The following is a 23,419-nucleotide window of genomic DNA, read 5'->3' as shown; positions in this document are numbered from 1 at the left end:
ATATAAACTCTCTATACTCATGCCCAGAATAACTGCAGACATCACACTCAAATTCACACCACCGTAACAGTGCCGTTCACCCTCAAGTCCAAGGAACTCGAGCCAACATGGACAATGAAATCCCCCTTCTCAACCACATACTGCATCTTCCTATCCCAGACACCCCAATTGGATACGTCGAGGTCGATGGATACATTTACTGTCTCACCCGCCTTGACCATGACCTTCTTGAACCCCTTGAGTTCCTTGTTGGGCACCACCACACTGGCAAATACGTCCTGCACGTAGACCTGCACGACCTCCTTTCCATCGACGGGCGACGTGTTGGTCACGGCTACCGTCACAGTAACCGTGTCGCTTGATCCAACCTGTGTCTTGGAGAGCTTCACGTCGGAGTAACTAAAGTTGGCATACGAAAGGCCATATCCGAATTCGTATAACGGCTGCGGCGTGTTGAGCACGTATTGATGGCCGAATTTCAGTGTGCCATTTGTCAGAATGGCGCCAGCATCGGTGGAACGGCCACTATTCATATAGTCGTAGTAGATAGGTAGTGTTCCCACGTCGTAGGGGAACGAAACGGAAAGCTTGCCTGAGGGTGTAACGTCGCCAAAGAGTACATCGGAGAGACCGTTACCGCCCTGCTCGCCGGGATAGAACATTTGCAAGAGTCCGGCTGCCTCATTGGAAATCCAGGGTTCAGTGACGGGTTTGCCAGACGAGTACACGACAACAGTGGGCTTTCCGGTTTCGATGATTGCTTGGACGAGCGGACCCATGGCGCCGACGAGATTCAGCGATGCGACATCAACGTGCTCGCCGGTTGTGGCATTGAGGCCTTGCCAGAGCTCCTGCTGGTCACGCGACCATGTACCCACAACGACTACTGCGACGTCCGCTGCCTTGGCTGCGGCGAATGCATCAGCGAACCCAGACTGATCGTTTGACCAGCGCTCACAGCCTTGGGCGAACGTCACTTTCCCACTTGAGGCACTCTGGATGCCCTGAAAAGGCGTGACATTGGTGGGATTGTACTGCGAACGATACACGACGTAGTCGCCGAGGTTTGTAATGTTAGCCATAGGTCCGATGACGGCGATATTGGCAGACTTTGACAGCGGAAGAGTCTTGTTCTTGTTCTCAAGCAGGACAATAGAATCGGCTTCTAGCTTCCGTGCCAACGCAACGTGTTCGTCAGTGTGAATGATCGAGTCAATCTTGTCCGCAGGGACACCTTGGTAGGGGTGTTCGAAGAGGCCTTGCTGGAACTTGGCGCGGAGCTGCCGACTGACGGCCCTGTCGACAATCTTGATATCGAGTTTTCCTTCGTCCACCAGCCGGGGTATCTCGGCATAATTATAAGATCCTCCCCCCATTTCCACGTCGTTGCCGTTCGGGAGAGCCATGAGTGTCACAGCCTCGCTGTCAATGGGCTTGTCCTTGGTCTTGCACTGGCAGAGCTTAAAGCTGCAGCATAGACGATCTGTCGCTCCCGCATCTGAAGTAAGCCAGTATTTATAACCCCATTCATCCCTTAGGATTGTCTCTTGAAGATGGCCATCGGCTATTGATGGGATGCCGTCGTAGGAGTGGTATGCTCCCATGATGTTCCAAGCATCAGCGTCAATGATGGCGCGCTTGAACGGGGGAAGCCATGCCGTCCTCAGTTCTCTTTCGCCGCCATGAACCGGTCCGGTATTGAGCCCTTGCTCAGGATTGCTGAACCCTGCAAAGTGCTTGACGGTAGCGCTTACGTTGAGGCTCTGCACGCCTTTGACATACTCATACGCCATTTCTCCCGCCAGAAAAGGATCTTCGCCGTACGTCTCTTCTACTCTTCCGAAACGTAGCTCGCGTGCCAGGTCGGCTAGTGGCGCAAACAGTTGGTTGATGCCCAGAGCTAGAGCCTCCTTCGCAATGGCCACCGCCATCTCATTGATCAATTCGGGGTCGAATGAGCAGGCTTGCCCGATTGGGCTGTTGTAGATTGTTGCATTGCCCACCAACAAGCCATGGATGGCCTCCGTCTGAACCAGTGCTGGTATGCCCAGTGTTGTATTGTGCATGAGGTAGTCCTGGCCAATTTTGATGCCATTGCTGATCCATTCGGCTGGCATGGGATAGCCAACGTAAAACTGTCCCGCACGAACTCGAAAGTTCCATTCGAGGCCCGTCTGATTGAACGCGTTGGTGGTTGTGTTGATCCAGTTCGAGACGTCTCCTTGGATGAGCTGGGCCGTCTTTTCCTCTATGGTCATTCGTGAAAGAAGATCGGATACCCTGGCGTCAATTGAAGCCGAAGCATCCTTGTAGACCGCATTGGCCGCCTGCTCTCTTCGGACAAAGTGGTTAGCACTGCCGGGGAGATGCAAAGTGCACCCAGCAAGAAGAGAGGCTGCGCTCAGGATATTTGATCGCATATTGCAGTAAGCTGTGAGTGCAATTAGTGGAAACTGGGTTCTGTACAAGATGCGACAACTCTTATACGCTCTCACTAGGGCCCACGGGCCGTTGGAAAGCTGTAAGCAGACTCAGGGATGCCCCGCGGACAAATGCCTCCCGACATTGTGCCTGTATATTAAGGTACCGGCTCAATAGGTAACGAACGACGCAATACATTTGGCACTGAAAGAAACTGTGACGTCGCGCTTGGCTGCAAGCTCATTGAACTAAATGTGTCCTATGTTACTTATAGGAAAGAAACGTCCCAATGTATATTTTCGAGTCGGAAACCATCTAGATTCCATCAAAACCGGGGTATGTATCAGATGGGACATGGGGGAAGTAGGAAAGAAGTCGACGGTAATTGCGTGAAGCTTTCGCTTTGATTGACGGAAGAAATGGCGACTCCGCTTACCGAGCCCGCTCCTCCCCCGCTTCCAAGACAGATCTTCAACAAGCCAGGCATTTTACTTCTAGAGACCCCGGATCTTGGGTACTTGATTATACTTCGCACTAGGACTATCTCAGGATACTACATGCGATTCTTTGAGCTCGACGGGAACTAGGAAACAGTTCCGTGAGCTCCACCGCATCCTTGCAGTTGTGAGCATAGGTAGGCCCGTGGAGAGACCTGGAATCCATAAAAGCATGGCATTGAAGGATAGACGAAACTTGTATGCTCTTCTTTCTCATGAAAAAGCCGAAATAAGGGAGATGCCATTCTATCCTGAATACTCATGCTTTATTCATACGTCATGCACCATGCAATAACGCCAAGACCCCGCATTTGATCCAGAAAAAGCAGAGATAAACACCCGTTTGATAAATGCGCCTGGTATACCCATCCCTCGATAAATCTATCCATTGAAAAGCGTTTCCGTAACATCGTAATCGTACAAGAAGTGGGGAAGTCAAACCACTCTTGCGTAGCCTACTTCGCCCATACAAAGGTGGAAATCTAGGCTAACAGCATGAAAGGAGTAAAGAAAATAACCCACCATACCCTCTCTTTACCCCTTGTGCCCATGCCGCCAGAGGCTCCTGCAGCGAGAGGCGCAGGTGGTATCTCTGTGTTTGTCGGCGAGCTGGATGTCGAGGATGTACTCGGCGTGTGTCCTTCGGCACTAGCACTGGAAGGCTCGAGACTGCGGGACATGGATGGATTGTAGGAAGAAGGTGGTGAAGTAAGAGATTCGTTGACAGAGGTTCCTGAATGTGCCGAGGACGTGGCTCTGGTCGTTGGCAAAACAATGGATTTTGAAGGCGCTAGTGGGGCTGAAGTTGTTGCAGTAGCCAGCACACTCGAGACGTGAGTTGCCGAGGGCGCTGGGTGAGGATAGGACAAGGTGATGATGATGGTCGGGTTCAACGATATGGTCTTGGTCATTCCAGAGGAAATGCCCGAAAGCAATATGGACGAAAGGAGCCCGAGATTTATGGAAGAGCCAGCTAACAGGGCCGCGATGTCCACGTCTTTCCCCGCTCTGGGAAGGTTATGTGGCGCCGGACCAGCTGAGCTACTGACTAAAGGCTGTGCATGTAGTAGCCCGTCGGGCATCAAGACTGGTGCTGGAGTGACAACAGAGCTGTCTGGGGATGATAGGTCCGGAACGACAGCAGGTGCAGCTATGAGAGTCAGTTGCTGAAACCCAGTGGTCTGGGTACGATGCTGACTTACCGTCCTCGTTTTCATACGACTTTGGGACTGCACCGCCCAGTGTTAGCGTCGACAGGGCACTCAGCACCCATATTGATGAGGTTCGTCTCATGATGAAAGAGGGTGGAGACGCGATCGCGCAAGCTGTCACGCGCTGCGAGGAGCTAGACACGGATTGCAAAATCCAACTGCAAAGCCAAAAGAGCGTGTATCAACGAATGAAAGGGTTCAAAGCCGGCTGGGGTCACCACACGCGCAGCTGCTGGGTTCTTTTGTATTAATGCTAGGAGGATTGGTACGATTCCTCGCCGAAAGCTGGGTTTGGACGGGTGGCTGGTGGTCCCAGCCACCCGTCCAAAGCCTGCCTGAGAAAAAACAAGATCCCCGTCCACCTGTGCTTCTTGGGGCGCAGCGCCTGTATTCCACCACCGGAGGCATCTGAAACATTCCGATGTATCGATTTGCGCGCGGGTCAAGAAGCTGTGGCGTTGCGGTGAGCCGGTGAGATGGCAGCGACACGGGGCCCCGTCGCGGCAAGGCTGGGTACTTAGCACACATGCAAGTGGACATTGGTGTCACGAGGCCTTATTTGCTGGCTATCTCGCCAACACACATGTACCCTAGCCATTTGAATGGTACAACGCCGGCCAAAGGAGTTGAAACGAGCGGCTGGCAGTGCAGGCTTGGCATGTGGAAAGCGGCACCAGATTGTCCCCGCTTGCACGTGCAACATGCACATTGCCGTGGCGTTAAAACGAAGTCAGGATATCGCTTTTGAATACCACCCTTGCATAGTTCTAAACACCGCCCGGTTTATCTGCATCTTGACGAGACCCTGAATGTGCTAACCGAATTGAAGAGCATGTGCATTTCCTTTTCAACCCTCGCCTGCGATATCAGGTAGTCCATGGAGATGGCAGCATCATGGCTACTCCACGTGGCTACCACAGTGGCGTTGTATACGAAGACCCTTATCGCAGGCACAAGTACTGGCTTGTGACCCCGGACTATCCATTGCCCGATTCTACAGTACTAGGTGTTTTCTCTACCAAGGTAGTTCCTCGCCACTACGATGGAAAAACATTCCTGTACTCTCCAGCCCCTTAGTTGCCAAAACCTTCCAAAGATCCGCAGCCGCGTGGCTCGGCTCCACTGCGCCCGGTACTGCGCCCTCTTTATTCCTTGGGTCCAGCTTTGTCTTCACGATACCCGGGTGCAGCAAGATGACTGGTACATTTCTATCTTTCAAGTCAATAGCCATGTTCTTGAATAGTGCATTGACAGCAGCTTTCGACGCGCGATACGAGTACGCGCCTCCAGAGCTATTGTCGCCCATGCTTCCGACTCGCGACGACATGACCGCGATCTTGGGGTGTTGGGAAGATAGTACGTTCGGTAAAAGCGCCTGTGTAAGCAGCAGGGGGCCAGAAGTGTTCACAGCAAACGTCTTTTGAAATTCGCAAATGTCCACCGTCTCGAGAGTGTCAGCATCATGGGGTACCATAATCCCGGCTACGTTGAGTAACAGGTCAATTGGCTGAGTACCGGTGCTTTTTGCAAAAGAGGCGATGGAATCTGGAGATGAAACATCCAGCTGAGCGGTTTCACAGTCGAGGGATTGGATGGCTGCGCCGATCTCAATATCTGCCGCAATGACCCTGTAGCCCTGTTCTCTATATTCAGTAACCGCCTCATTATGGCTTGCATGGAGCTCAGCTGCTTACTTCTTGTACAAGAATCTTGGCGAGGGCATTTCCGATACCCGAATTGGCGCCTGTAATCACTGCGGTCGGCACCATACTTCCGCGACGTACTCTGTGTAATAGGTTTTATTTTTGATTCCGAGTGGAGTAACAGATAAGGAGGATTGAATGCCAAATAATTAATCAAAGCACACGGTGTGCTCTATTACCTGCGTAACACAACTATGACGTAGATGACGTTGATCTTACAAGTGAATTACTTCAAGGCTTATAATGTGGAGGAAACGGAAATTTTATCAATCATGAGATTTTGTTCGAGGCAAAATACAATCAGAGCATGCATTTGTCGGAACAGGTGTAAATGCTTGCCTTCAGCGGCTGCCCAATGAAGATTAGCACCACCACCATTCCTAATCTAGTCTAGCGTGTATTCCCTCAGTGCGCGAAGCGAAAGTCAAGCCGCTTGTTTCCTTCATCTTTTGTAGTTTCCAAGTACACTTCCTTTTCCTCTTTTGTCATGCTATTCCAAACCTGTTCTCTTTTCTTGTTTATGAGCACGTAATACAGCTTTGCACCCGCAAATACCACGAAGGTCAAGGCGGAAATGCCTATTAAAACCTTGTTGCCTCTCCGATACAGCGGCTTATCATCGTCGCGGTATATGTTCTGGCTAATGATACTGCTGGCTTGAACACACATGTTGTACATAGCTGAGGCGACTGTTCTCGTGCGTACCGTGCCAGCATTGCGCGATGTGATGGCGACAAGGATGGCGTGGACATACGGGTGGCCGACCAGCAGAGTAGACAATGTCCATCGCACCCAGGGAGACACTTTTGCAGGTAATACCTCGAGGGCGATGAGAAGCGGCAGTGCATAAACTTGCGAGAGAAGGCCTATGAGAAAGCGTTCGTTGAAGTGTTCAGACAACCAAGTCCAAAAGAGTAGCTGGATGATGAAAAGAACGTAGGCAGGAATCTACACTGTGTCAGTCTTGCTAAATATAGCCTCAGGATATTACCGACCGTGAGCAGGTTGGTCTCGAACGTGCCGAATCCAAGCGACCGAAGATTGAGAGTGAGATATGAAGTGGAAGGAGTGGTAGGGATCAACCAAGTCAAGCCGATTGCGTAGATGGGCCACATATGATAGTCCTTAAGGCACTCCCAAAGCATCCGGATACTCAAGCCCTGGCGGTTGTGCATGTCGCCCTTGCTCGGATCATCCCTCAATATTCGGTTGACCATGATCTTCTCTTCCCTCTCATTGAACCATCCATCCTTGCCACGAAAGGGGTTCCAGGCCTTGCTCGCCGTCTGCGTGGGGCTTGGAGGCAGATAAAACCACGAGCAGATGCCGATGAGTCCTGTTAAAAGCCCCTCCAAAGCGAATAGCCAACGCCACCCCTCCATGCCGTTGTGTTCACGGAGACGCAATATGCCAAATGCGAAGAAAGCAGACACAATCTGCGTCGACTGGTAGCTCACCCAGAACCAGCTCAATCGGCCGGGCAACTCCCACCCTGTATAGAAATAGCTGAGGTAAAGGATGTTATCAGGGATAAAACCTCCTTCAATTAAGCCCAGCAGTGCGCGACACGCAAAGAAAGAGCTGCGACCACTCAGAAAAGCCTGAAAGCTGGCAACCAGGCTCCACGATACCATCTGTATCGGAATCCAATTATCAGGACCAAGCTTTTTACTGATGAGCTGCGATGGAAGTTCAGCGGCCAAGAAGCAGACATAGAAGATGGTCTGGCCATAGTTGTAATCGTTGGTGTTTAAGCCGAGGTCCTTGAGCATGTTGTCGCTAAGAGCTTGAGATATGTTTCCACGATCGAGCTGAAGAGCAAAGAACATCAGGCATACCCAAGTGCAGATACGCTTGTCAATCTGCCCGGGGTTAGCAACAGGCTTCGGGTCTGTGCAACGCAATTCCTACCTTCCGTACAACTCGTTTTTCCTCCGCCTGGTCCCATTCGAAATCCGGATCATACCGATGAATGCCCTCGTACGTCTCCACGGGCCGATAGTGGTCTTTTGAAAGGCCTGTTGTTAAAAAGGTTTGGCCCCCCTTCGCTTTGGTTCCAGACTGGTGGGTGTCAGCCTCGCTGTTACTGGCGCTTCCTGTTACATCGAAGTCGCCTTTGCCGCCAGTGGCAACGTTTTCCAAGGATTTGTCACTGCCCATTCTCAATCATGGGTTCGTATGTCGAGGGATCCTAGGAAAAGTCTTGTCTGGTGTGAAGAGACATTGAGGGCGACATTACATTATATGTAAAAAACATGTATTTGCTACACACGGCATACTATGGCGACTTCAAGTCAGTCACTATCCGATCCGAAATCTTCTCGGAGCATCCTTTTACGGGCCTACTAGCGCTTGGGCCAGCGATATCAACATTTTGGGCGCCCAGGAACGAATCGCCCCTATCGGTGCATGCCTCAGACATGCCTTGCGATGCCACGAATGTTACTAGAACGTCTACGGAGAACATTACCCGAATCCTTCAAGCACGCAAAACGTAGGCTGTATGTCGCGTACATGCAAATTCATCACGGGCCAAAGATTATGTGGGAATGCGATTTGCTGCTAGTTGGGGATTGCGTGATTGGTTGGGTAGTTGGCGACATGTGAGGCAACGACCCCTCACGGCCTCACGGCTCGAAGTGTATTCTGGCGCCACCATAGCGGTACACACAAGCAGTGAAGGCTGATCTTATCTCTTATTAAGCAGGCTTGTGTTCCAGCTTCTTGCCTGCTATGCCTAGCTGGGCTCTGATAAGACCGATGAAGCAATCGACTGCACTCTTGATGCAATATTGCTGACCTCTGATTGCGGGGAATACGCGTTAACCGAAAACATGGTTGGATATCTGTGGACATTTTTCTATACGCTTGATCTATCGGTATCTGTAATATGGTGTCGCCATACCTGCACGAGGGACCCCACATGCTCTTTGCGGGGAGTTTGACTCCCTGAAGCATATAAGAGCAAAGCCAATACGGCAAATAACCTTGTATTTCCCACCTTTTGGACAAATTACCTTTTACAAATTTCTCTTCTTCCCAACACCGAAATGGCTCCAGCGTTAGTAGAAGAGGCAGAGGCCACCGACTACAAGTCCGGGGTCGGACCATACAAGGAGTTTGGCATCGGAGGTCCCAAAGCCTTTAGCAAGGAACTCGAGCTGAAAGGCACCGAGAAGCACGCACCTACCAAGTACCCCAACTACCTACCGGTGTGGGACAATGAGAAGGACCAAAAGTATGTGTGCCCTTACCAATCCTCTCTTGGTCAATTCAAACTCTAAACTCACATATTCCTCTCAGACTCCCCCCATTGGAGCCCTTCACGCATGTCGAGCACGGCAAAGACGCAGACCCCACCTTCTCCAGTCTCCTCAAAGATGCCACTGTCTCGGACCTAACCGCCAACATTGGCGCCGAAGTACGCGGCATTCAACTTAGTACGCTTACATCGACGCAAAAAGACGAACTGGCCTTCTTCGTCGCCCAGAAAAAAGTAGTCGCCTTCCGCGACCAGGACTTCGCCGACCTCCCCATCAAAGACGCCCTCGAATTCGGCAGCTACTTTGGCCGCCACCACGTACACCCCACATCGGGGGCTCCCGAGGGCTATCCAGAAGTCCACCTGGTGCATCGCGGCACCGACGATACTTCTATCCGCGAATTCTTCGAAGAACGCACAAATTCCATCGCCTGGCACTCGGACGTCACGTATGAGAAGCAGCCCCCAGGCACCACGTTTCTGTATATACTCGACGGGCCCGACGCCGGCGGCGACACACTGTTTGCAAACCAGGCTGCGGCGTACGCGCGCTTGTCACCCGAGTTCCGGAAGCGGCTGCATGGGCTGCGTGTCGTGCATTCAGGTACGTAGATACACACACACACACACATACACACTTATCCAGAAGTAGTCCAAGAAACAAAAAAGGGTAAAAAATAAGTGCTAACTCGCTCCAACACAGGCATCGAGCAAGCCGACAACAGCAGAAACCGAGGCGGCATAGTGCGCCGCGACCCCGTGACCTCTATCCACCCGCTCGTGCGCACGCATCCCGCGACGGGCGAAAAAGCGCTTTTCGTGAACCCGCAGTTCAGCCGGCGCATTGTGGGCTTCAAGAAGGAGGAGAGCGATTACCTGCTGAATTTCCTGTACGACCATATTGCAAAGGGCCAGGATTTTCAAGTCAGGGTGAAATGGGCCCCGCGCACCGTGGTGGTGTGGGATAATCGCGTCACGGCGCACTCGGCGTTGTTGGATTGGGATGATGGCGCGCGTAGGCATGTGGCGAGGATCACACCGCAGGCTGAGGCGCCGTATGAGACCGAGTTTGAGCAGGCGCCTGCTAACTTTGAGTATTAGTGCTTGTGGTGATGTCTACGTATAAGTAGGAGGCCAGCAGGTATGGCCGGCTTCAATAAGACTATATATCAATGCAATCATACCGAAGACAAGTGTTCGAAAGTTGCATGTGAAGTTGAGAGAGACGTTGAGAGAGAAAACTTTTTAGAAACACATCTATTTACTACCAAACTATGGCATGGAAGAAGAAGAGATTACATAAACTCCCTTTCCAGCCCGGCAACAGCCAGTCTCGCATCAAGAAAGAACCGGGCCTGCACTCCCAGTCTTTCCCCTGCTCGACCCGTTTGCCAGGCACTAAACATTCATTCCTCGTGATTGTTAACCACTCCAATTTTCTACTCATACAGAAGCGGAATTAAATTGATGGCTCTCTTCTTACCAATGCTTATACGCCTTCCTTCGCCCCTCCGTAGGTATATCCCATATACACCTTGCTACGCCTGCAATGCAAACCGTGGTAACAATGTATTCGAAAAGCGCTATCGTGAATGAAGTGCCGTTTGAGCGAAGGTGACTAGCGGATGTGTATCCGAGTCGTCTAGGCGAAGCCAAAGTACTCGCCACCGGCAGTCATGGCAGTGTACAGGGCCTTCCGAAGATCTTCATAAGTCTCATACTCGGGCAGATCAAGCTCTGTCAGGTAAGTTAGTATTGATTTAGTAAGAAGAACTGAGTTAGCTTACGGTTGAAGCACGTATGACTAGATGGCAGACGATCCTTGCTGCCATAGTCGCGATGAATGTTGAATTTGGAAAAGCCGTTCATGCCCTCAAGTTCCTTGAAACCATTCAGAGGCACTTTACTCGTACCAGTGACAAACTGAAGGAGCTTGGCTTGCTCTTCCTTCTCGAACGTCCGGACAGCACGCCAGAACCACTGAATCTGGGGCGATGCAGCCGTGTAGTTGTGGTACTCTGTGTTGTTCTTCCAGTCGTCTACGTTGATGTCAGGGAGACCGGAGATGAGAAGTTCGAGTTCTTGTTCGCTGAAGATTGAAACAAGCTCTGCAGGAACAATGTCATGGAAGCCCTTGAGAAAGTTTTCGAGTTGCTCTTGGACGGCACCAAGGAGGCGATGTTCAGTGATGAGGCGAACATATTCGTGCTTGTTATCTTCCGTCACTGGAATGTTGCGTCCGTTCTCGATAAGGTCAACTGTCTGCATCTCACCAAAAGCCTCTACTTCCACTGAGAAGGTCTCTGTGATGATGTCCGTAATCTCGTTGTGGATCATCCATTCGAGCGACTTGTAGTATTCAAGGTCAAGCGTTTCCATGTCCTTGAGGCTGACCTGTTTACCCATGATTTGCTTGTAGACAGCTCGACTGAAATGGCAGTCCAGGACGCGGCCTTCATAAAGTGCTTTGCCAATGATACGACCGATGAATTTGAAGAACATCAGATGTTCGGGGTTGATGGAACTCAATCGGTTGGGGTGGAAGGTGGTGCGATCGGATGCGACAGGTACGAAGAGGGCGTAGTCAGGGTTGAACATTTGGCGTGAGATTGACTGGAACCACTCGCGAGTAACACCACCAGCGTCGACTCCCTCTTCGCCATGGAAGCGGATACTGAGCTTGCCGTACTTCATCTCATCAGCTGACTTGAAGTATAGTGACTTGAAAGAGTCCAAGAAGACTTGGTCTCGGCGAACAGAGAGCTGCAACGGCGGGTGTGCCTGTCGATCGCCTCCACGAGAATGAAGCTTCCGGTTGAAGTAGTTGCGCTTGTTGTCAAACTCCAGGACCTTGGAATTCTTGACCAGAAGCGAGAAAGTGCCGCTCATAAGCTTGGGGTTTTGGCGGACGAGATCGTTCAATATCTTGCGGTGCTCTTCGGTGAAGTTGAAGAATAGATTCTCCATCTTGTTCTCAGGTGGCGGGCTAGACAGGGCGAATTCCTTGGCGAGCTTCTTGGATAGTGGTGTCTCCTTGAGCGTGGTGTTCTTACATACAACCATGAGGGACTCGATGAGGGGGAGCAGGGTTGTGGCGATGTTAAGCATGTTTCCACGCTGGCGGATGACCGTGAGGCACTCGCTGAGCTTCTCCCAGAGAGGTGCGAATGCAGCATCCTCGTATAGCGTCAAGAGTATGTCTTCTTTCTGGGCTGGTTCCAATGCCTCTGCAGCAGCTTCGGGCCTGTCTTTGTTATCGCGCGAAGGATCGAAGAGGTAGTCGAGCGCAGTAAGGGCTCTAAGCAGCTTCGTCTGGTCGGAGCTTGCAGGGGAGAACTTTGCGAGAGCGATGCCTTGGACGTCAGTAGGCGAGCTTGCCTTGGAAACTTGGACGGTCAGGCTCGCAAGATCATGGAGTGTTGAGCTAGCCAGGTCCTTTGCAATGCCGAGTAGCTCTTGGCCGAAGATCTCCTTTGCCCCTGGGATTGGCGAGAGGTTGCTGATGACCGACAAGGTCTCTTGGAACACCTTACTGTTGCACTCTCTTGCTGCGAGAATCTTGGCCACGAGTCGAAGGTTGGCTTCTGGCACGTCGGGAGGCGTCAATGAGCGGTGCTTCTTAGCTTTGTCATCCTCGGCTTTTGAATCATCAGGTTTGGGTGCGCCAGACTCAGACGCGGCTGCCATCTCTGTATCTTGACCTTGCCCAGCCCCAATAGTTGTGTTCTCGGTGGGTTGATACTCAGTATTTTGAGCTTCCGTAGAGCTCTCAGCGGCCTTCTTAGCTTCTTCAGCGGCCTTCTCTTTCTCCTTCTTGAGGGCCTGCAATGGAGCCGTGATGACCTTGAGTAGCGCAGTCAATTGCTCCATGATGGAAGAACTCTCAACAATGAGCTTGCGGTCCAAAAGAGTCAGCAGCGCATTGATGGGGTACTTGTTGGCCTTGCTCTCCTTGGCCTTGCCCTTGCGGTTGGCACGGTTCTTAAAGCCCACGCCAGTCTCGTGTTCAGTCAGGAAGAAAGACCATACAGCCGGGTTCTTTTCGGTCAGCTGAGTGAGGGTGTTGAGACACTGCTGAACAACCATCAATGGGGACACATCCGAATTGATGGACAGAGCGCCGTTTTTGCGAGAGATCTTTGGTGTCTTCTCCGTCGGTTGCTGGGGCTGCTTTGCTCTTATTGACAGCTGGGCAAAACTACGTTCAACGGCGTTGACGTCAGCGCTGCCATCCTGGAGAATCGACAACAGAATGCTGATGACTTCTGCACGGTTCTGGCGGTTCTCACAAACATAGCGTAGGATCGAGCTAAGACTGGCCTTGGCGCTACCTTGTTGAGGGATGAACATGAGCCGGAGGAGAGTTGCGACACCTGCTTTGTCGAGCATTTGCACACAAGGACGAGCTTTCTTTTTCTGGCTTAGATCTTCAGGCTGGCCGCGACGGTCGCCGCGCCTGTAGCCGAATTCGTTGAATTGATGTAGGCGGCGGTCCCCTCCCATTGCTCGGGCTTCAGCAGAAAGCTCTGGTGGAAGCTGTCGTAAGGTGTCTTCATCGGTATCCATAAGAACAGCAGCACGTAGGTTGGGATCCAAGGATGCGAAGAAACTGGCGGTATCCATCTCTTCAGCCTGCGGGGCAGCAGCATTGTTTTGGTTGCGACGACGATTTTCTTCGCGCTCACGACGTCGACGCTCCTGGGCCTCCTGGGCAAGCAGCTCTTCACGAATCTCCTCTGGTAGAGCCGCTAAGAACTCCTCGTTGATATCTGTAGGGAGATCTCCAGAATGACCGGCGTCTTGTGATGTTGAGCCTTGTGCCTGGTTTTGTGAATGTTGCTGCTGTTGCTGCTGACGGGCCTGGGCTCGTTGTTCGGCTCTGCGCTCAGCGACCTGCTGCATCAAGACTTCTTCTCGCAGTTCCTCGGGAAGAGCATCGAGATACTCCGTGTCGATTCCCAGGTCAGTAATATCGTACTCATGGCCTCTAATGGTCGTCATGACCCGTGGCGCAGGTGGTGCTGCCGGTGCTGCCGGTGCTGAGGCCGTAGTCGAAGACTCGCCAGAACTCTGAGCACCCTGAACGCCCTCCATGGCCTGTGCTTCAGAGGCAGTCAATTCGTTCTTTGACGTGCCTTCTGATGTCTGTTCTTGAGCACGAGTTGCGGCTTCAGCAGCCTCGCGTTCTTGCCGTTCGCGCTCCTCCTTCTCTTGTGCCTCGCGCCTTTCGCGCTCTTCGCGCTCCCTCTGCTCCTTCTTTTCTTGCTCTTCCTTGAGCTTGCGAGCAACTTCAGCCTCGCGTTCCTCCTGGCGCTTCTTCGCAGCTTCAATTGCAGGCGGAACCATGACTTTGAGGATAGAGTTGATGACACGCTGACTCTTCTCAATAGCAGCCGGGCCATAGAGGATGCGAGCCTCCTCTTGCCATCGCTGACTAGTATATGCCTTGGCAAATGCAACTGCCGAATGCGGGTCTTCTCGAGCAGAGCGTGAGTTGTAAGATTCTCGCATACGAGCAATATCGCGACGCATTCCACTGTCAAACGTTGGCATGCCCATTGAGTTGCTGAAAGAAAGATGCAACGCGCCTCCGTGATGGTGCAGCGTAGGGGCACCGCCACCAGAGCTCATTGCATTTAGCAGGTTGCTGATGAAGGAGACGGGGCTGTCGGCTTGACTAAAGACACGAGGACCACGGCTTTCAATCGCATGCACCCAGTCGCTGTTGCCTTCGTTACGTGGGAGGCCATCTCGTCCAATGGAACGACCGCCTCGTTGGAGTAGGGGGTTGACGCCATCGTCCGTGGCTCGAGGACCGGCACCTGGACGATGTGACCGATACGCTGGCACAAGAATACGATCACCTGGACCGGCGGGGAACATCCATGGACTAAGGCGGTGTGTATGACGAACAGTAGGAGGTGCGGGATCCTCCCAACCACCACCCCATCCAAGTTCTGGTAGGCCCTCTTCATCATCCTCCGCACCGGGATCGTAGTGAATATCTTCATCGTACTCTTCTTCTTCATCGTCTATTTCTTGTTGGGTTAGCAAGTATTCCAAGCGTTCTATCCTGTGCAGAAACGGACCTTCTTCCGCCATCTCGTCATCCAGGAAGTCCTCGATGTCGCCTCCGCCTTGCTGTCGCATTTGCTCAAGAAGCTGAGGAGGATCGAGAACAAACCCAAGTGCGCCTGGGGGCATGCCTGCCTCACCGTTGACGCCACCTGGGAAGTCGTCCTGTTCGTCACTCCACTCATCTTCCTGGTCTTCAGCTAGGCTGGCATTTTCATCGTCACCAGTCACTTCCTCCAAGGCCTCCATGGCATCTTCCATGTCGTCCATGTCGTCGTCACCCTCGTCGTCCATGTCGTCCATATCGTCCATGTCATCTTCATCATCCTCGTCTTCATCGTCTTCCTCATCTTCGGAATCATCATCAGATCCCATGGCGTTGCCGTCGTCGTCAAGTTCGATTTCAACATCAACATCGCCGGGGAGGCCTTCGATTGGTCCCATACCATCAATGTCCATTTCCAAAATCTCTTCATCTTCGTCGGAAACAACGTCGTCGTCACCAATATCGGCCTCATCATACTCCATGTCGTCAGCATAAGGATCGTCGTACATCATCTCTTCGCCCTCGTCGCCCTCAGAGTCTTCATCTGACTCGGACTCGTGAGGCGGCTCAAACATGCCGAGGGTTGAGTTGCGGAACAGATCGGGCGTCTCCTCGCGTGTGTTCTCAATAAGATCGTCGTCGGAAGCGGTTGAGATCTCGTACTCGTCGCCAGAATCAGGGGCTGACGAAGTATCGTAGTGCATACTCAGATCCATTGCCACGTAACAGAGCCACTTCAAAGGCTTGAGGATATACTTGACCACGCGTTTGGCATTGGGGAAGTTGAGATCAATGTCTGAAATGGCCGTAGTCAAAATCGTAATGAAGTTTTTCTCGTACATGATCTTGGCCATTTGCTTAAGGTTCGGCGTCAGGTCTGCATTCTGGGTAAGCATTTCGCCATTTGGACGTTGCGACACCATTCTAGAAAAGATGTCGGCGATGCTTAGCAGCCGTGAGTATTTCATGTCCAATGGCTCATCGGCGGCATTTGCGTCTTTGAAAGCCTTCAGAGCGTGCTCGAGTACAAACTTGCGGACGAAGAGCAGGTCTGGCTCGGTCTCAGCATAAGGCGATAAAGGCACATCAGTCTTAGGGACAGTGTGCTCTCCAGTCTTGTTGCACAGTGAGACAATGACATCGATCGCACAGTTTGATGTCGCCAGCTTCTTCTTGAACGAGAGATCCCCTTCATGGTTGAGGGTACCAATAGGGACCAAGTTATTGAGAAGGTAGTTGAGCACACCGGAGCGCGGCTTGGAAGGTGTCACAGTATACGGATCGGCCTTTCTCGAGAAGTTGATGAATTCAATCTTAGTGCGGTTGTAGCTTTGAAGAAGCTCAGCCAAACACTTCAGAATGAAGCAGCGGTAGATGTAGATTGGATGCGCATCAGCCTTGAAGACAGGCTTCTCGGGTTTGGCGGGTTCTGCAGTGGCTGTGGCTGTTGCTGTGGCAGGTGTTGCGGCCGCGTCTGAGCTCGATTCGCCAGTTCCTTTCTCTGCAGGTGCGGTCTCTACAGGCTTGATAGGCTCGGGTTTGTCCTCAGCCTCTTTGTAGGCTAGCAGCTCACAGAGAAGGTAATGGATAACGCCATCGGGGTTCTCAACTACTGGGATCTTCAGATCGGACGTCTTTGTTCGCTCCAGCAGAGGCTGCTTTGGCGCTTCACTGGACTCCTTGGGTTTGTCTGCTTCAGCAACGCTATCAGAAACTTCGGCAGAATTCACTGGCTCGACCTTCTTTAGGACCATGGTCTGTGGTCGCTGGTTTGGATCAAAGCGGGCCAGCTGGAGCTTCTCGTTCGTGATCTCCACAAAGATTTCCGGTGCGCGGATTGCTAGCGCATACATCTGGCGTGTGTATCCAGTTGTGTCCGTCTGTCTTCGGTCACGCGACTCGAACATCTGCTGAATCTCGGTTCGCATAATTTGGCGGATCATGTCGTCGTCCTCGATCATGTGGCGCAATACGATCATAAAAGCACTACGCAAGCCCTCGTTGGTAATACCAGCAAGTTGCTTGACCATGAGGAACAGCCGCTGAACATTTCGCTTTTCCGCAAGGCGTGTAGCAATTTTGCGTGTGCGTGTGAGCATAGCCAGTACTCGTGTGACCGATAGAGCCAGTGATTCATCTTTACCAATGCGAGGCAGCATTTCGATGATGGCACTGAAAAGCTGTTCTTTTTCTTCCGCAGTGACAATTGGCTCTGGAAGATCATCGACTGAAGTTTCTTCTTGTGTCTCTTCTGTAGGCGGAGTCCATGAAATCTGTCGTGGAAGTTGATCCTCAGCCAGTAGGCGCTCAATGATCAGCAAAACTTGGCCGATCCAAGGAGATGAGTCTTCAGCTGGTTGATCAGGGAAGATCTTCAGGAAGCCCAACAGTGTTGTGAAATTATCCTTGAGTTCTCCGACAATGACTTCGTAAAAGTCCTTCTCCTGCAGAACCAATGCCAAAAGGTGAGCTGAAGCTGCTATCTTTTGGCTCTGTGTGCGGAAATCGTCTTCGCTCTGTAGCGATATGAGAGACTGGACCAGCGTAGTACCAATTTCTGTCCGCATTGATTCTGGTTCCGGTACTTTGGAGACAGCAGCAAAGATCAGATCAGCTAGCTCAAATGTGACATCCTCATGTGAGTTGAGAACATCGAGCGAGCGGTCGACAAGGTTTTGACGGAGCTTGAATCGCTGCTCGTCAAGCTGGTCCAAGGCCACAGGTTCTGTAGAGTTACCAACAGCCATACGCTTCTGATATGCTAGCGCGTCTTGCGGTGCAGTGGTTGGTTGGTTGGACTGCTCAGCTGGCACAGGCGTAGTAGAGGTATGTGGTTCGGTCTCGGCAGCGGCCGAAGCATCCGCGTCCTCCATCTGAACCGACTGACTCTCGGGCTCTTCAGTCTCATCGTCGTCACGAGTGACCTCGCTCGATGTCATGCTGGCATCATCTGTATGTTCGGGCACTACCACCTCAGCTCGACTTGGTGATGCAGATGGTGGGCCTCGCGCTTGAATCTCATACTGGGGTATCGGGTTTCTTGAAACATTCGGACGAGTTTGGTTCATACAGTACTCCATGGCCATGTTGTAGTTGTCGCAGCAGCGATACAGCGCTTCTTCGGCAAGACTTGAGTCGTACCCACCCTCTCTCATGCGCGGCAAATGGTCGGCGTTTCGGGGTGACCATGGCTTGATTATGGGCTTACTGCGTTTTGGAATCTTGTCGATGCTCTTGTACGCTCCGTGTTCGCCATCACACTCAAGAACAGACTTGAGGATGTTGACCGATGTCTTGACAATGGACGTCGTGGCCTTGTCGATGAGATTCGAGTTCCAGATCTTCTCTATAGGTTTGATCACAGCAAAACGCAGCTCAACAAGGAACTGTGCTGTCAAGAAGTAGTCTGATCGGTCCCTATCGCGGTCCGGCCTTGTTTGCATCGAGGATGTCTGTGGCGATTCGCCAATGACTTTGTAGTTGATGATCTGAGAGAAGAAGGCAAGAATGATCTTGATACCACCAAGCGAAAGGTTGAGCAAGCGCTTCGACTCCTCGCTGGTGTCTTGGGTCTGCTTCTGCGTAATCTCAAGCGCTGATTCGTAAAACTGATTGAGGATATTCGCCATAACGTCAAATCCACCCAGGTTGCGGAAGGACACAAGCAGCAAAGTCAGTGCTTGCGGTCGATCCAGGTTCGGCTCAATCATGAGTTGCGAGAGAGATGTGAGTATGACGATCCAGTACGCATAGCGGTCTTCAACGTTCTCCGATTCCTTAGGGCCCTCGTACTCAAGTTGATCGATGACTGCTTGAGCGAGTTGGTCTGCAACGACTGTAGCACACTGCCTCTGGTATGCCTCCAGGCTACGACGAAACAGGAGCAGTTTGCCCAGGGATTGGAAGAATGGTGCAATATCAGTGGGTATCTTGCTTAGCAGATTTCGAAGCGTTTGTGTGTTCTTGAATTGTGCACTGTTCTGGCTCAGGGATGCATTCTCAGCACTTGTTCCAGAAGCAGCAGCAGCTTCTCCGCTGGCTGGTGATTCAATCGCACTGTTGCCAATGCGGAAGACATTGTCAGCTTCGTCGTTGCCAAATCCAGAGCTGGCGACGCGCGTCTCTTTCTCCCATTCTGTAGGCATATTGCGTTGAAGAAGAAGCTCTTCCCAAACGCAGCTGCGGTGAAGCTTTCCAAGGCTGTCAACGAGGCGTGCGTACATATCGGCGAGGTTGACTTGACTCGACACGTTATGGGCCGAGCGCGTACCGTACATTTGGCTTTGAAAGGTAAGCGTCATGGCTCCAAGAAGCGTGTGTGCTGTCACCAATGCTTTGACGTATTGTGTGCCTCGCTGCAGATGCTCGCTGTCCTGCGAAGTGCTCTTGCTTGTGAATGGGGCCAAGAAAGCCTGCTTGCCCGTATGGTCGAGAAGAGGTTGCAGACGTTCTAAAGCCTGTTGTGTGCGTTTGATCAGGGACGGAACGGCAATGTGCGGCTTTTGCTCTACGAGCACTTGAACAACATGGCCAAACTGCTCGCACATGCTGCGGTTTTCACTGGACTTTGGATCCAAGCAAGCAAGGCTAGAGATATCAAGAATAGAGTCCACGCCATGAATTTCGATGAAGATTGTGCACATGGTATGGTTGGAGAAGAATCCGGAGAGAAACCGGCAAAGCACGCGGATGTACTGCCCTGTTGTGGGCCCATTGCTGCTGTCTTCGGTTTCTGTGACTTGATCAAATGCAACGACTTCGTTAGGTGTCTCATCGGCATCCTTCATCTCAACGTCAGTACCAGCCGTCTCAGAGGTGCGCTGCTGGCGTGGGCCAGACAGCGCCTGGCGACCACCAGCTACAAATAGCTTTCCAGAAGCATCCTCTGTCCATAATTTGGCACCCACACCTTCTTTCTCAGCTTTGCTGGCGCACAGCTGAACCACACGCGTAATCAGCTCGTTCAGACGCGAGATGACCCGAGTCCTTAGCGGTGGGTGGTGACGCACGAGCTCATCGAAAGAATTACCGATCAAGGTTGGCATCTCGGTGTCGGCATCGAGTGCTTTGACATGGGCAGGACTCTCAAAGATTTCGAAAAACCGCGCAAGTGCATTCGACGATAGGAAGAGCTTCATGCCAGCTTCCGCTAGACAGATGGCATCAAAGGCTGGTGGAAGCGTTGAGATGGCCTCCGCGACAGGCAAGATGCCCTCTGCAAGGGGTTTTCCAGGTACTCGAGGGGGCGATATTGGTGCGGAAGGGTCTTCGTTAGTACTTGCTACAGCAGTTGATTCTGACGCGGGCTCTCCAGCTACTGTCTCTAGGAACGCCTCGCTCAGACCTGCTTCAGCTATGACCTGGTAACTGGTGGGCTCGTTGTGGATGAAGCTAGCGAGGATTGTGACAGCCATGCTCCAAACCGTGGAGCCGAAGATCCTTGCATTCGACAGCACAGTGCGCAGGCTACTCAGCAGCTGCGGCGAGTCAATCAAATTGCGCATCAAGCGATCAAAGTTACCGCCTGTGTGCGTCATCATGTGGTTAAGGAACTTGAACAGCCAGCGCAGACTCTGTTGGTGATAGAAGGGGATTTGATAATCAGTAAGCTGTGTCTTGTACTCCTTGGGCATGCCCTTGTTCTCCTCGGCAAGCTTCTTGGAGATGTCGACTTCGTATTGCATGAGGTCAGCAATGATTTCGAGTCCCTTTGCAGCCACGAGAGCCGAAAAGGCATCGCGCAAGTTGTACACAAAAGTGTCAAGGAAGTTGAGAATCTTGGGGTGATTACGCTCGGCCTTTGCTGTACGAAGCTTGAGAACATCGACGAGAATTTCCAACAGTCCTGCGGCTACCATTTGCTCACCAGTGCGTGTTTGCGATGTTGGCAGCGTATTTAGAAGAGAGAAGAGAGCATCTCGCCACTCATCCTCCTCGAGGTTGTCTGGATCGCCAGTCTCCTCGCCCAATCCAGCGACGAGCTTGCGAACGACGTAAAACAGCACACCGTGGTTAACGTTGACGCTGAGAGCGGCGCAGATGTCGGGAGCCTTGGACTTGTGCTTTGCGAGGGCTTCCAGAGCATTCATTGTGAATGTTTGAAGCTCCAACGAGAGACCAGTCTGGCCGTTGCTGGGTGGGTGTACTAGCTCGGACAGTTGATGGGCGAGCTGGAGCCTGCGTGGCTCGTCTGCATCCTGCTGCCCGAGTCTTGCCATGAACTCCTTCTCGATGTGCACGTAGCCCATGTTGGCGATTGATAGCAGCCGGATAGCGACTGCATCATCACGCCCTGCAGCGCCACTGTTGAACATCTTGGCAGTCCGCAGCTTGTGAAGGAACTCGTAATGCACACTCTCGGGTAAACTCTCGAGCCCCTCCTTGATCAAATCGTGTATGTTGCCCTTAGCAACCTTGTCGGCTGAAAGTTCATATGTCTTGGGCCCGTTGGTTCTACTGCTGGGCTGTCCGGGAGTGAAGACGGGTGTGCTTGGCGAGTCGGCGGGGGCTGCGGGCGGGGGCTGTCGTGGCGTCCGGTTGGGGCCCATACTGGACGTTCTTCGTACCGGGGTGGGTGTGGTGGGTGCAGGCGCGGGTGCGGGCGCAGAAGCGGACGCCTCAGTAGCCGCAGGCTTACTGCTGTCTTCCTCGGTCGTCGAAGTCGGCTCGTAATATGAAATGAGTACACCTCCAAACTCATGCTTCATCGATGCTTCCGACAAAGAGTACAGGCCAACCAGGTCGGATGGACTGACCTTGTCAGTGCTGCTTGCGCGGTCTTTTCCTCTGGGTGTTGGTGTGCCAAACACTGGTGCTGCGGCGGCGGGACCCTTGGCGAAGGGGCTCGACAGCTTCTGCACCTTGTCCAGGTTGATGTTGTAGTGGCTGGAGAGGAGAGACGGATGCAGCGTGGCAGGCGCCAGTCGCATGCGAGCGGCGGCATAGCGCTGGGCAAGGCGGTGGCCGAGGCGCAGTGTAGCCTTGAGGAGAGACGTGCAAGTTGTGTTGAGCAGCTTGTCCAGGCGCTCGCTGCTCGAGTACAGGCTGCGGTTGCCGCAGTTTTCCAGCAGCATGCGTGTGAAGTTGAGGATCAGCTCAATCAGCTCACGGTCGCCGTCTTGCGATACGTGCAGGGTATCGAGGACGGCTTCGGTGGTGCTGTGCTCTGAGCCGGCGTTGCCTTCGTCGGCATCGCCTTTGAGCAGAAGCCGACGCTGGAATGGTTGTGTCTGCGGTCCGTCGACCAGGCCATATTCCCTGTTGAACAGGTCCAGGATGTGGTCGAAGCGGTTCAGTGCGGGGATCCAGTGGTAGGCATCGCCGCGGGGGAAGGGCCAATGCTTGGGGAACGAGGCAAGATGTGCGGGCAGCTGGTAAAGCGGTATTGACTCGGTCGCCTCGACAAAGTCTGCGATCATGGACGACTGTTGGGGGCGTGTGAGCAACGGGAATGGCGGACGGGCGAGGGGCACTACTTACCAGAGTCGCCTCATGTCGCGAAGTGGCTTGTTTCTTGATCTTCATGTTTGCGCCGGGCGCTCGGAAGACGAAGCCTCCTCACATGCAAGCGTGCTGGGGCGCGGGTCTGGCAAGCGGCTGGTGGGTGCAGACGGCCGCGCAGTCAGTCGGACGAGAGATGCGTGGCGGTCGAAAGGCGGTCTCTGCGGCCAGCTGCGAGTGCCTGTTGCGGAAGCGCAGAAACTCAGCGCAGCAGCCGAGTTAGTGGAGCGAAAAGCGGGGGGCGTGATTCGCAACAGCTAGGTCGCCGGGTCGCCGTGTACGCGGGAGAGCGGATGCAGTGAAAAGTGTGTGTTGGCGGGCAGGCGGCTTGGTGGAGAAGAGGCGTCGGCGGATAAGCTGCTGCTGCTACTGCTGCGGCGAGATACCACGGTGCAGGCGTGAATCTGGTGCAGCGGAAGCGCTTCTCTGAGTGCGCGGGGCGAGTGGGAGCGCGGGAGAAGCTGCTGGGAGCGCCTCGGTGCCTGGGGAGAGGGCGGGTGAGGGGGTGGGCTGGGGGGGAAAAGGTGAGGGTGCTTTGGTGGAAGGGAAGCTTTAGTGACGAGCACCACCACCAAAAGTAGCATTACTTAGCACTTTCCGCACCCATGGGCGGCGTGGCCCGTGCTTGGTGATCCGAGCTTGCAGCGTCACGAAAGCGACGCGCTGTCGTCGTCGTCAACCTCGTCCAAAGGCCCCGAGCCCGC

General features: G+C 52.9%; 6 protein-coding genes across 6 annotated transcripts; 1 reads left to right on the top strand and 5 right to left on the bottom strand.

Annotated features, from left to right (window-relative positions):
* Positions 1-53: 53 nt before the first annotated feature.
* On the bottom strand, positions 54-2,420 carry SETTUDRAFT_101630 (glycoside hydrolase family 3 protein; the record flags this gene model as incomplete). The annotated part of the gene is made up of 1 exon (XM_008023321.1): positions 54-2,420. One exon carries the CDS (start codon positions 2,418-2,420, stop codon positions 54-56), a length of 2,367 nt encoding a protein of 788 aa, XP_008021512.1.
* A 722-nt stretch (positions 2,421-3,142) lies between these two features.
* SETTUDRAFT_166666 (uncharacterized protein) lies at positions 3,143-4,304 on the bottom strand. Its single transcript, XM_008023320.1, has 2 exons — positions 4,121-4,304; positions 3,143-4,068 (listed from the first exon to the last, which is right to left on the bottom strand). Exons 1-2 carry the CDS (start codon positions 4,209-4,211, stop codon positions 3,401-3,403), a joined length of 759 nt encoding a protein of 252 aa, XP_008021511.1. The 5' UTR covers positions 4,212-4,304; the 3' UTR covers positions 3,143-3,400.
* Positions 4,305-5,144: 840 nt separating this feature from the next.
* SETTUDRAFT_24893 (uncharacterized protein) lies at positions 5,145-5,898 on the bottom strand (the record flags this gene model as incomplete). The annotated part of the gene is made up of 2 exons (XM_008023021.1): positions 5,145-5,765; positions 5,824-5,898. 2 exons carry the CDS (start codon positions 5,896-5,898, stop codon positions 5,145-5,147), a joined length of 696 nt encoding a protein of 231 aa, XP_008021212.1.
* Positions 5,899-6,237: 339 nt separating this feature from the next.
* On the bottom strand, positions 6,238-7,992 carry SETTUDRAFT_101373 (uncharacterized protein; the record flags this gene model as incomplete). The annotated part of the gene is made up of 3 exons (XM_008023319.1): positions 6,238-6,780; positions 6,828-7,694; positions 7,744-7,992. The coding sequence occupies 3 exons, from the start codon at positions 7,990-7,992 to the stop codon at positions 6,238-6,240; spliced, it is 1,659 nt and encodes a 552-aa protein (XP_008021510.1).
* An 890-nt stretch (positions 7,993-8,882) lies between these two features.
* On the top strand, positions 8,883-10,195 carry SETTUDRAFT_158287 (uncharacterized protein; the record flags this gene model as incomplete). Its single annotated transcript, XM_008023318.1, has 3 exons — positions 8,883-9,070; positions 9,136-9,698; positions 9,798-10,195. 3 exons carry the CDS (start codon positions 8,883-8,885, stop codon positions 10,193-10,195), a joined length of 1,149 nt encoding a protein of 382 aa, XP_008021509.1.
* Positions 10,196-10,361: 166 nt separating this feature from the next.
* Positions 10,362-22,739, bottom strand: SETTUDRAFT_144808 (uncharacterized protein; the record flags this gene model as incomplete). Its single annotated transcript, XM_008023317.1, has 4 exons — positions 10,362-10,831; positions 10,882-15,132; positions 15,184-22,639; positions 22,695-22,739. The coding sequence occupies 4 exons, from the start codon at positions 22,737-22,739 to the stop codon at positions 10,737-10,739; spliced, it is 11,847 nt and encodes a 3,948-aa protein (XP_008021508.1). The 3' UTR covers positions 10,362-10,736.
* Between the last annotated feature and the right edge of the window lie 680 nt (positions 22,740-23,419).

Source organism: Exserohilum turcica, assembly GCF_000359705.1.
Source record: "Exserohilum turcica Et28A unplaced genomic scaffold SETTUscaffold_10, whole genome shotgun sequence".
Taxonomy (NCBI): Eukaryota; Fungi; Ascomycota; class Dothideomycetes; order Pleosporales; family Pleosporaceae; genus Exserohilum; species Exserohilum turcicum.
Note: the sequence above shows the minus strand (reverse complement) of the source record. Positions and strands in the feature narration are given on the sequence as shown.

Bases quoted from the DNA above. Each gene is read 5' to 3' on its own strand.
- SETTUDRAFT_166666 (XM_008023320.1), bottom strand. From the start codon at position 4,211: ATGAGACGAACCTCATCAATATGGGTGCTGAGTGCCCTGTCGACGCTA. The intron at 4,069-4,120 runs GTAAGTCAGCAT...TGACTCTCATAG, and splicing joins GTCGTATGAAAACGAGGACG to CTGCACCTGCTGTCGTTCCG.